This window comes from Larimichthys crocea, chromosome XIX (genome assembly GCF_000972845.2).
Source record: "Larimichthys crocea isolate SSNF chromosome XIX, L_crocea_2.0, whole genome shotgun sequence".
Lineage (NCBI taxonomy): Eukaryota > Metazoa > Chordata > Actinopteri > Sciaenidae > Larimichthys > Larimichthys crocea.
Window position 1 is genome coordinate 10,400,781 of NC_040029.1, and position 13,129 is coordinate 10,413,909.

The 13,129-nt window shown below is 44.6% G+C and overlaps 1 protein-coding gene across 7 annotated transcripts in view; it reads left to right on the top strand.

The window, feature by feature from the left end:
* The window catches only part of LOC104928573 (nck-associated protein 5), a 115,778-nt gene that overhangs the window by 70,505 nt on the left and 32,144 nt on the right, over nt 1–13,129 (top strand). For all 7 annotated transcript variants that reach the window (XM_027291374.1, XM_027291376.1, XM_027291375.1 and 4 more), the window contains one exon: nt 2,628–2,761. In XM_027291374.1, the coding sequence (XP_027147175.1) occupies nt 2,628–2,761 (134 nt within the window). The remainder of the gene's footprint in view (nt 1–2,627; nt 2,762–13,129) is intronic.

A 13,129-nucleotide genomic window follows, 5' to 3' on the forward strand; every position in this document is an offset into this window, starting at 1 on the left:
TAACGCTTGCCTGTGAACAAGCATCTCTGCATCCACCAAACAGGAGGGGAAGACTTGTGTAGAGTCAGAAGAGATAAATGATTTCCCGATGAGGCATCACAGACGTTTCTGCAGTGAGGACAGACAAATTCTCAAAGTCTCTGAAGGCGGCTGATGATGTATAATCTTTTACCGAGCGCTGACAGGATAATCCTCTTGACAATGACTTCTTTGCAGGCAGTATTAAAGTCATAATGACTTTCTTTTTTGTCTTTTTGGGGGAGAAACATCTCTCTTGTTAAGCCAAACAAATGAGATGAAGTGCACTTTGAATTCAAGTGTCTTATTCAGCAAAAACTACACCTTGCTTTGCACAGTTTTAACCCCCAGATGGCAACCCAGTTAGTCTCCAACCAATTCCCAGATATTTTACAGTCTTGTATTTTCGGCTGACAAGATGATGACAGATTGTTGATCACTTGCAACCTCCAGCTAAGAAAATGGAGCCAATTGCATTGTCATAAATTGCCACTTGCAGAAGATGCGGAGCTTTGCGTAGAGAGACTCGCTTGTTTGCTCTGTCAGCTAAAATCCTCAGCCTCGCTGCTGCTGGTGGCGGTTTGCTCAAAGCTCCTCCACAACTTTGTCACTGAAAAACTCACTTGCGATGCCAAAAGAGAGGAGGGAGTGTGCCAGCACAGGGCCACGGTCTTTTGAAGTTTGGGTTTGAGGCGAGAACGGTTCTCTCTTTTGGGAGCAGATGGCTGAGGCCATCAGACAGAGAGGAATCCAATTAAAGACTGAAAAAAAAAAGCTTTTGGAAACGTCTCTGGTGAGAAAGGACAGATAAAAACGGTTATATGATCTGCCGAGACCTTGCACACCACTCTATGAAAGCTCCTCACGAGGATGCCTGGGTTAACTCACACCAAACCGAGCTTCAGAGACAAAAATCCATAGTGCTCGGCCATAAAACAGCAATTAAATGAAGTGAAAGGGGAACAAAAGCTCCATGATGATGTTCCAAGTTATAGAGCTTTAATTCTTCACCTTTGTGGCAAAGGAACGTCTGCAGGTCTACTACCTGCCTTCAGCCTGTGGATGAAAGTCCAGTGAGGTCAAACTAAATAATGCACTATATCCCCCTCTTGAATGTAACCCATGAACTAATCCTGAACAGATATCAACATATTCATGCAGAGTCTGTAGGCAAAAGATCTAGATTTTGGTTCTGGTTTCTGTTTGTGGTCCGAGTCAGTATTTACCAATCACGCTTTAACCGGCCTCGGTTGCAACAGTCCATGTGGAGAGCAAAAGAGGCGGAAGGCATCACCTGAAATGCTGTTTCAGAACCAAGCAGCTATCATCTGCCGTTGATTTACCTTTTTATTTAAAGTTATCTGCATTCATGTGCAGATATCTCTTCATAGAGATCAGCAGAAATGTGTCCTCCTCGTCATTCTCTAGGATGAAGTTGCTAATCGGACTGTAGAGGAGGACTTAGTCTGGATATCCGTCTTCTAGATATCTGGCTACATCAGATGCCCCCAAAGGCTAAATCGTCAACAGATGAGAGCCGATGGGTTTGAAGAGCCCATTGACTCACTTCTTTTGAATGTTGACATGCACAAACACTAGAGGTGTTACATAGACCTCTCTGATATCAACAAAATCTTGATCTCTCATGTGAACGTTGTAGACCCTGAATGATGGGACTATTTTTCATGCCTTGGATAAGCTGTTGAATAGAAGTGTTGATTCTGATCAGTTTTTGGTGTTATGGATCTTAATGTTAGTCCAGACTGCAGCGTGATAGATGAATACGACTTACCTGTTAGCAAGCAGCTCATGCAAAGTGGATGACACCGTTAGATTCAGAGAAAATGAACGATCAGAAACGTATTGATGAAATATGAATATCAGCATCTTCACCACGAGTTTCAGATCAGTCACAGATCAGTTTGTTTCATTCTTTACTTTCTGTCTGCTGTGAATCTTCAGTTGCCAAAGAAACAATAAAAAACAGTAAAACATAACTTTCACCAAGCAACGACAACAAAATAAATATAAATAAATAAATAAACAAAATAAATTCAGCACAGAGAGAATGCACATCTCTCTGTGGTGAACAAATCACGTCGCATCTCTTAGTTGACGATGGTGAAAGTGTGAAGGCTCGGGGACCTTGACGGCGTTAACATGCACACTTTGTACAGCGCTGAGATGAAATGTACAGTAAGAGTGAAAGAAAGAGCTCGGTGACGTTGTTTGACATTTAACGTGAACTTTCTGTCACAGCGACAGGAGGAGGAGGAAGAGGTTCATTATGAACATCTCAAAGTAACAACAAACTACAGAGGTAATGCCAATCTGACAGCTTAAATGTCATCATGCCCTTATTCTTTTTGTTTTATTTCACCACTAAAGCATGAAAAATATGATGGGGATTGGATGACCTGCCATTGATATTACAAAAGAAGCATATGTTTTGATGATCTTTTCAAAATAAAAGGGGGTCAGAGGTCAGCGAGGAAATGGCATCCTGGATCTGTTGGGGGATTCCAGGTCCATAAATTTGGCATGACTGAGAGATGTTTGGAGCTTTTAGCTCGCACAGCCCTGAGAGACTCATTCTTGTGTTTCCACAGCGAGAAAAGCTGATCCACGAGCTAGAGGAAGAGCGACGTTTGCGACTGGAGAGCGAGAAGCGTCTCCGGGAAGTCACGGAGGAGTCTGAGCTGGGACGGGCGCAGATGGTTTCACTGCAGCAGCAATTCTCCAGGTAAAAAGAGCCGAATGCTGAAGGCATATTTTACATTATCAAAAGACAAAAGGGATATTTAGATCCAGGTTAAAATATCTGAAAATTAACAGTTCTTTCAACACTTGAGATCAGTAATTAATCTTTCTTTTTAGTCGTGTAGCTGCAGTTGGGGACATTTGTGTCAGTTTAATTAGTAGTAGTAGTTTCTTGTGACATTTAAACTGTGTTAGTGAGCAAACAGGTGTCGGGTCGACTCATGAATCCTGTAAATAAGTAAAACACATTGAGATCAGAGAGGCAGAACATCAGTTTAGAGAAATAATCAACATTTCTAAGCCAATTAGGATCAAATATTCCTTTCAGGCGTCATGATAACAGACATTACATGATAGATACACGATTAAACCAACGCCATCTTTGTCAAATACGTTAAAAATGGTTAAATACTTCAACGTGGAGCAGACGAATCAAGAACAGGGAGGATACGAAGATAGGCGGCAACTTCTTTCTCAAAGGTTTCTGTAACTTCCATCTTTCAATAAAAATAATGGATCGTTGGCAGCGATTTCCCACGATCAGCGCTTTGTTTTATATCACAATCAATATGCCGTTCTTCAGTGATACTTCTCTTGGTCGCTTAACCTTGTCATCAGCAGAAAAAGACACATTACTGCAGCTTAAACATCTCAAACACAAACGCTCCTGTCACAACTTTAGGAACCTCTCTTTCATTAACTCGCCCTCCACCTTCGCAGCCCGCTGAGGTGTGACAGAGCGGGACAGCAAATCAAGAGTTGGAGTCGAGTTGATGCCTTAATTAGGCGATAGACATTCAGTGCGTTAACTTATCCAACAAAAAAAATGTCCAGAGGATTTCACATTAACTGCTTATCTTCTCATTAAGCTGGTGGAGAAAATCCTGAACGTTTTAATGGTCTGAGTGTTACAGAGCAGACGAGGGCAGAGCCGCCGCCACCGAGGGGGAAGAATAAAATATTTAAGAGCCGTTCCAGAGATTTATCACACATATTTCTGAATTTAACTTGCAGTCCACATACACAAAGTGTCCTTTAGTGGCAGGTTTTTAACAAGTTTGTCTTTGTTTTGCAGTCCACACAAGATAACCTTTGAAATGATGGTTTGCAGGTAGTTTCCAGTTGGTGTAGCATGACTTCCTGTTCAGTCAGAGGTGTATAAATCATCACAACATCCTGTGTAAACCTGTCCCAACCAATTTCATATTTCCAGCACTGCTGGCTGCACCTGTCTTCTGTTTGGGGTTCATAGTTAGACAAAAGCGTCTCCCCTGTCTGACCTGAGTGTGTCGACACCTCACACATGGGGAAAAAGTGATAATATTTGTGGAGATACAGCAGGAGAGTCTGAATTAGTAGATAGGGCAGCAGCAATATGAGAGTGGAGGATGTACTGCGAAGCTTATCCCTGATTGCGGCCTGCACAGGTCTCCACGGAGACAGATGAATTTGTCGGCGTGGCAGGGGTCGCCCAGATGGATGGTTCTCATCGGCTGCTACGCCAAGACAAAGATTGCATTACGTCCTCAAAAAGTGCTTATAGACGGGGAACGTTGTCATTCTGGCGGCGTCGCTTGTTGTCATCATGCTGGATTGCTGTAATTTCCGCCCGCCGTGCCGTCTTGTGTTGTTTTTAGCGGCGACTCCTCCTGTGGGAGCTTCCACAAAGATACCCGCCTCTACCTCCACACAAACACGCTAACAGGATTTTAGTCTCACTGTCAAAGTCTTAATCTTTGTTTAAGCGTTGCTGAGTGTCTATCTGAATGTGAATGAGTGTGTGTGTGTGTGTACCTGCTCCTTCAGTGGATTAACATGGCAGCCAATACTCGGTGGCAGATGGGACATCAATGAGGTCACTTTAATTAGCAACTTACAAAAAAAGGAAAACAAAAAAGATATCTCGGTCACCGGGCGGCCGAGCGCCGCCGTCCCATGAACCTTTGCCCCACTTTCATCTGCTGCTTGCTCTGCACGCTTTACCGTTAACCAACAGACTTCACCAACGTCTCCTGATTGATTTAAGCTCGTTATTTGTTGCGCATTAAGGGAATAGCAGCCTCAGTTCATCAGTGTGTCTTCTGAGATAACGGCAAATCATGTTAAGTGGACGTCCAATCTTTTAAATAGGCTGTGATCTGTTTGACCTCAGGCGGCGATTGATTTGCGTATTGCTAATTAATTAAGATTGTGCTTTGAATCACGACGATGATGGAGGAGAAATCAGGCCGGGCCGGGCCGGGCAAATGTTACAGATATCAAACGGTATGCAAATGTTTGAAACAGAGAGACCAAAATAGATTCTGGTTTGACTAAAGCTCGCCGCAGAGGTGTGCTGTGATGATATGAAACAAAGATAATGAGCTGCTTGTTAGAGTTGCACTTCATGGCATCACACGCACACAAACAAACAGCAAAGATCAGTCGCTCACCGACGGCTTCTCGCAGCCTTTGTTTGTAACACTTCAACTTTTTGGCAGGGATTGAATGTGAGGCACGAAACTGGAACGACTGGCTCAATTTGCCTGTTTCAGAAAGTCTGCATTCCTCTAGTGACTGGTCATTGGGCTCCAGACATAGACATAGGTATATCCACACACACCCTCCCCCAGCCTTGGGTTCTTAGCCTGGTGTTGGTCACATTCACAGCCCCCCTCCCGATTTCACCCCCCGGGGCTTCACCACCACTAGCATGGCCTGCCGTCATTAAACTCCAGGATTAGTGGGAGACTCCAGCCCACAACCCAACAACAAGCCTGCTCGGCCTTAGCCTGGACGTCCCACAACTCCATATGGGCAAGACATTTAAGAGCCGGGGCAGGAAGGAGAGGGAAAGATGGGGGCACGACCACTTAAGACTTCACGTCCTTCACAGAAAATGAAATGAATCGTAGCTGTGATCCATTGAGTGAATCTGGACGTCTGTCCAGCAAGGACACGTCCGGGATGCCCGGTGAGCAGACGGGAACATGGGGGCCACTCGGGGCCCTACGTGGCCTGAAGATGAGGGAAGCTTTTTCCAGGTAATGAGAAGCAATTTTCTTAGATTTCTTTTCTGCAAAGAACTTGAGACAAGAGCAACTTTTTCAGTCTTCGGAGGCAATTTGTTTGGTTTCACTCCACTGCACTTTGTTTTGCTTACCATACTTATCCTCTTAAAGACTTTATTGTAGTCATTCCTCTGCCTGTAATGGAGATTAGACACTTCTAGAAAGAGGAAAAAAAAAGGCCTACACTGTAAAGAAAAAACTGTTTTTACGGCAAGAGAACAGCAGCTTGACAGAATTTTACCGTAATAAATTCGGTATAACCTTTTCTAATATTACGGTAAAAGGATGTTAATACTGTTGATTTCAAGTTAAAGGTTGGTGTTGGATTCAATACTTTAACATGTCTGTAGATTTTATGGTGAAATACTGGCAAACCATAAAAGGCCATAAAATATGCCGTTAAATATTATGGTGTTTTACCGTACAATTAAGTCTCTTTAATATAAAATGATACTTTGTTCTGTATAAATTCCTTTAAAATGTCATATGAATATAAAAAGTATAATTGTGTGTTATTGTATAAAGGAAAACACACTCGTCTTTTACTGTTTTCACTGACAGACATTTTTTTTACAGCGTAGGTATACACAGCGATTCATCGTGTTTTTGTCACTTTTGGTCACTCCAGAGAAGCTTAAAGATAGTTTGGGAATAAACTCAGATAAGATTCATTGTCATCGGCGTGCCGTTTAGAGCCGACCCTCCGGTCCACTCGACTTTGAGTCATCGCCGTCCTGAAGGGCCCTCTTCGTGGCAGGATATGGGAGACTTACGGCTAGACTAACAACAACAGCAGATGATGACTGGTGCCTTCAGATTTACAGGCTCACATCAGTGTGTGTGTGTGTGTGTGTGTGTGTGGTGTGTGTACATCGGTGATGTAAACAGACAAGAATGGCAGCGTTTTTAAGTCTGGCCGTGTTGTTTGGACGGTCACGCTCAGGTTGAAATCCCTCCACGGTCCGCAGGGTACTGTATGCATCCATGTGCTACTCTCATTACCGCCACACTGCACAGCTGGACACGGCAAAGGCTCAAACACCCAGAGGAGAGCGAGCAGAGTGATTGCACTCTCGTCTAATCATCCAAGCATCCAGCCACGCCGGGACCGAGTGTTTTAATTTTATTCGAAATGGAACACCCCCCCTCGTCCCCTCCCCTGCGTTGCACGCCTTGGCGGCTGCAGGGTTTAGCCTGGATGAATCAGGCCCCTGTTCAAGACAACACATCTGGGGTCATTAACAGGATGGAGATGGAGGGGGGTCAGTCTTTTGAAGTTACTTCCTTACTTTTGCCCAATAGCGACTGTTGGGGGCTGTTAAATAGATAATAGGTGTCTGGACTATTTTGGGAGAACCTCATATTTAGAGGATTTATTGGCCCCTCTCTTTAACTTCCACATTTGAACAAGGAAGCATGTCTAATTGAAGTTAATTTGGGTTATTCCACTTCATCACTTGTGCTAAATTACCGGCCCATAAGAGAGCTTTGGTGGCTCCCATTTTTTAAAGCCTGTCGCTCGAGCGCCACGCTGGGTTTGTGTGTCACAGCTCGGCCTATGGCTTGTAACTATGTCAAACTTCCATCTTGGATTAAACATGCTGGTTATGTTTATACAGAGGTCAGATTACAAGCTTTTTGCGGAAGTAGGGCAAATCCGTCGTCACGTTGCGATAGCTCGCAGCTCACAGATTGTAGCCTGAAGCTAAAACAGCGTGTAATTCAAACTGACCTCATGGTTGCAGTATAGATCTGGATGTCTGGCAGCTGCTCTGGTTGACACATATACGCACAGGCTGCTGTTATGCATCGTGTTTTATGAGCCAGTTCTTTATCTGTACAGTACACAAGCAACAAAAAGGACTTCTTTCACCTCATGTTCTCGGATTGTCCAAAGAAGCTGGGACACTTTGTCTAAAAACAGATTTTTTTCCACCACAAACTAAATTACTTTGACCTTTAATGTATTGGAGTGCAGGCAGATGGTACAAAATTGAAGACGGAAGTGTGAAGTTTGGTGTCTGTTGGTGTGAAACTGACAGAGCTTCAGCTGGTTGCATTCATTCTAACTTTAATATCTTTGCCTGTATAAAATCAGACATGTGTGTCAAAATGAGATTACATACAAGCAGAGCTGCGGGTATCAGCCCACAACTTCAGAAAACCAACAAATATCAGCATGTAGATTAGAATTTTTGCCACTTTGAAGCCACATCAGGTTTTATTTGTGTCAGCTGCTTCTCTTTCTGCCTTGACCCACCTCCTACTCCATCCTCCCAGTTCCCAAATGACCCTGCTTGGGAGCCATCAAGGCTCCCGGTGTAAGTAATGGACTCCATGCTGTCATCTTGACTAAGGTTTCCCACTGGGATGTCTTCCTTTAGTCTTTATCTCTGTCTCACATGTGGAACACACATGACATGCCTGTGAGCCCATTTTGGGGAGATACAAGCCGAGATGCTCTTCCTCATTGCTAACTGCTTCCTTTGGCCAGCGGTTGAACATGTGGGACAGTTGTCGTGAATTCGCACTTCTAAATCTTTCCAAATGTGCTGGAGGGCTGAAAGAGGAAGTAACTCTGGTTCCCTCTATACATCCCTTTTAATTTACGCTCCTTTATAGACTCGTCCCTGATTGCACCCAGGCGGCAGATCTGTCAAAATCATTGAGGTGATCCATGGAAGATGGATGCATTTCTAATAGTTGTAAGTTAAATCAAGACTTAAGTGTATTTTGATGATCTTTGGGCATTCTGTGCTGCTTTTCACAGCAGTCGGTCAACAAATATCAGAATGAAATACGACTGCGAGCACGTACTAAATGCTTTGGCCTCTTGATCTCTTACTCTGTGGCATGTGTGCCTTGTTGATAAAGTTAAAGGTCGCCGACGAGAGCCAGCGGTCAGGAGGGCGAGGACCTTTTGTAATACTACCCCGCTGTAACGTGCATGACTGATGTGCGTGATTTTTATAGCTCTGAACTGTCCGCAGGGCTCTAAACTTTGACCAAAACCTTTCACCAAAGGCGTCCAGTTTAGTTTAGCTCTCCTTCATTTAGGTCACGTCTAAGAAAGGGTCTCCCTTTTTTTTCCTGCAAAACAGCTCTAAGAGGATAAGAGTGGCTTAGCGTTGAGTTAAGCTAGGCAATCACCCGGTGGGCGTACATAAGTGATTTGCTGGAAAGGAGTTTGAGAAGAAGAAGAATGGAATATTCTTGAGCCAAAGCGGACAGTTTTTCAGGCTCCCGAGGTCGCATAAGCCGTCGATGCAGCAGTCACGCGAGGGCCCCCGATGGCCTCGATTCAGCCGCACAACCAGGTGATTGTTCTCCCTATCATTTCAGCAGCTTTAGGATTTTCCAATCATTCACTGGTCAAATCTGATTAGGGGGTCTCTGTAAACCTGAGACCTCTGACAGCACTGATAAAGTGAGAGTCAGACAGAGAAAATCAGAAGCATGATTTCTGACTTCTGATTTTAGAGGCTGAAACGGTTAAAATATCGACACACTGCAGCTGAGATGATGAAGGAATGCTTGGCAGCCCAAATCTCCAGCCGTGGCAGGGGGTCGGTGGAGGATCAGCGACTCTCGCCTGGTCCGAGCTGTGAAACGTCCAAAGATGCGGGTGGTCGTTGGCAGGAGAGAGATTAACTGAAATAAACAAATGAGCGGTGGTGGCACAATTGGAGAGAAGATGGAGCTAGAAAACACGAGATGGCATGCAGAGATCTCTCATGCAGCGAGCGTCCTGGCATGTTCGTGTTCGTGTTGATTTTAGCGACGCCAAAGCTTCTTAATCACCACTGACTGCATGCACACGCACACTGGCTGTTAGAACAGGGTCGGGGATCCCTGTTTTCAGTTCTGTCCATCCCAGATTCCCGTCTGATCTGAGACTAGCAGGCCTGCTTGCCTCTCAGCGGGGGCCCTTCTCCTTTGGAGAGGGCTTAACGTGGGACATATGGGAAAGTCTTTGCCTGCCAGATCGCTGTCTTGCACGGATAATGACACGCCAGAGACACGGCAAGTAGAAAATGAGAGCAGGAGACCTGCTGTCAGGCTGACTCGGTAACCCGGACTGACCATTGATTGAGCGAAAAGCACTCAGGCTTATGTGATGACTGCATGGCCTATTTTAGAGTCTGGGTCACTTTATAGCGCCGTGAGTGCAGTGTGCATTGGGATGTCTCTACGTATGGAGCTCAGGGACATCTGCACCGTGTTTCTGGCTTTTTTCCGAAAAGGTGGCAGCAGCATTAAAAATGGAGAAAAGCTCAAGATGGGGTAAGTTCTGAGCTCACCTTGTCAGCTTTTGAGCGAGGTTTGGAGCCCTTTGATCACTTTCAGGTGTGTGAAGGAATTTGTCATTTGAAGGTTAGAGCCGCGTAAAGCCACCGCCGATTCAATGAATAGAAAGACTTTGGAATAAAACGCTCGCCCCGTTTGAAGTCTCTGTGTCATTGTGACTCCTGACAGCTCGAGAAGAAGAAGCCAGGGTAAGTTTTCCTCGTGTTAACCGCAGGTTTGTCAACCAGTCGACATTTCACCTCTAATTGCCCCGGTGTGTTCACACAAAGCCCTGAACATCGTGTGTTTACTGCGAGATAGAGAGGAGCGTGTGCCGGCCTAAAGATCGTCAAACCTCAGGCTGAAAATTGATTAGACCCTTAATTGTATTTCCCGGACTGCTGACGAATGCCGTGTTTGAAATTCAGCTTCGGCTCGAGGGTCAGAGGAGTCAGGATTTGCTTTCGCCTCCTTCCAAATGCTCCTCCATCCTCCCCCTGAATGATGTTTTCAGTCGGTCGTTGGCGAGCACTTTGAGATTAATCACACCATCACACTGAGCATGTTTTTATGTAAAGTAATGCTCTGTCATCTGAGAGTTATATTCCATCCATCATCAGCGTTTAGCAGACTCTCTCTCTCACATATAAACAAGTTTTACAGTAATGACAAATTACACTCTTTATTTTATGGGATGTTTGTTCTCGGCTGGATTTACCACTTTGGAAACACACGTCTGATTATTTAAACTTTCATAATTAGTGCTCCGTGCTTTGCAAAGAAGTGCTGTTAAACTGTGTTTAAAGCTCTTTGTTGGTATTTGTAATTAGTGCAACATCAATAGTGATTAGTCGGGGGTAATCATCCAAAGAATTCTTATTTGTGTCGCCGCTCTGCATGAGGAGCCGAGGAAAATTAGACGATAGAGGTAGAAACGTGGATGAAATAGTTTGTAACACCTTAACCGACTATTCTTTGATGCTAACATCTCGTCTACATACCTGCATACCTGATATCCTTGAACATCCTGGAACGCCTTCCCAGATGGTTGTCCTAACCTTAACCGCTCTGACTTTCTGCCTAAATCTAACCACCACATCGAGTTAATAAACCAACCCCAGCCCATCAATCTGTGCAGAGCTGCAGAGCTGCAGAGATGTTTTATTCTTACTATAAATCTTACTTCCAAATGTACTTTTCTGTCCACATTAAGTCTCTTCAGTCCCTCGCCACCTCCTCTAAACTTCAAAGTCTCCTCAGCGCTCCGTCCTCCGCCATCAAAAGCAAAACCAAAGTCTGTCCGGCGAGATGCCGCCGCCTGTCTTGACAGGAAAACTTTGAAACAGAAGCGGTATGGAAAGCGAGGTAGCTTTCAAAGCTTTCAAAGTCTGTTTGGAAACACAAAGAGGCTCTTTCAGGTGCACCACATCCAGATCACCTCCACCCAGCCACCCACCCCCACCATAACACGAGGAAACAGGCATCAAAGCCTTCCTCAGCATCCTGCCACCGTGTAACTAAAGGTCGTCGAGGTCTTGGGTAGTTCTGCAGCTACAAAAGCAAAGTGCTGATGTGATTAGTTTAATTTTACATTGATTGCCTCACTGGCTCATTTTGAGCATGTTTTCATTCATGCATTAGAATAATTTTGACTCCATCTGTTGGTTTGACTAATGATATTTCTGCTATTTCTCATTTCAGGTTTAATTTTTAAACTCCCACATTTACATATTTACTAGCACTCGGTTCTTCTGCTGGCAGCCGAATAAAAAAAAAAAAAAAAAACAATTAGAGGAGAGAAAATGGGAATTTTCAAAACAATTTCCTTAAAGAGAGTTTCTGTTCTGCAGAAAGAAGTCGAGTCGAACCTTTTAGTTTCTGTTTTCGTGGGTCAGAAATGTTTTTATTGTGCAGATGAAAGTAGAAAATTCTTGGAGGTTTCTGGATGTTCGAGTTGTTAAACAAGCTTCTGAGTTTCTGAAAAGATCGTCAGGGATGCTGACCTCTGTGACATTATACTGTGTGGCTATATCCGTAGGTGGTCACCTCAGTCCATGAACCGCCCCTATTCTTCATGCTGATCATGCATGTCGGCTAGTCCTTGACCCGGTGTCAGCGTCTGTCTTCCTCTGTCACGTCCTTCGTTCTGTGCGTTGTGCTGATTAAGGCCGGCGTTTAAAGCAGGAACTGGAGCAATCTGCCACCGGCTCTGCTCGTGGACTGTTCAGTCAGCAGCTAGCGGCCTGATTACAGGCAGCTTTATGGCTCAGCTCAGACAGATGGTGTGGCTAGCACCGTCCTCCCTGCCCTGCCCTGCCTGTGCTCATTCTCACCCACCGTCATAAAACAGCCAGGGACGATCAGCAGCAGGACGTTATGAGATAATAAAACATATATCAAACATGTGCACATCACAGTTTTGATTCAGGCACTGTGAAATGTGTTATTGACCATGAAAATCTGTAAAATAACTAAATGTAGTTACTTTTTTAAAAGCAATTCATGCACTTCACCGGTGGTGACGAGCAGTGAAAGGTCTTCTGTCACACAGGTTTGGGACTGGAGTAAAGGAGTCGTTGCTAATGTGAATTATACGTAACACAATGTGTGAATCCCACCCTGGAAATCTGCATTTTAAACCTTTACTTCAAGTTTATTCCGTGAGGCTTTCTTTGTGAATTAGACTGTCATGAAATTCAATGCCGGGCATCCACCGCTGCTCCTGAACATCATAAAATCATCTTATGTCGCTTATCTGCCGCCGTGGTTTTCCTCATGTCGGGTCAAAGTTCTCCCTTCAGCTCGTTCAGCTCGAGGGACAAAGGCGGAGGCATGCGGCTCTTATTCAGAGGCTCTTCTTTACCTGTTTTGCATGCAGCCTGCAGCGTTAGCGGCACAAAACAGAAGATTGTTTCGAGCAGATCAGGTCCGTGAAGGTCAAGGTCACACTCGCTCAGTGTGATTGCTCTTAATTCAAGTCATCACTGCGCGAACAATCACACGCCTACAAAATC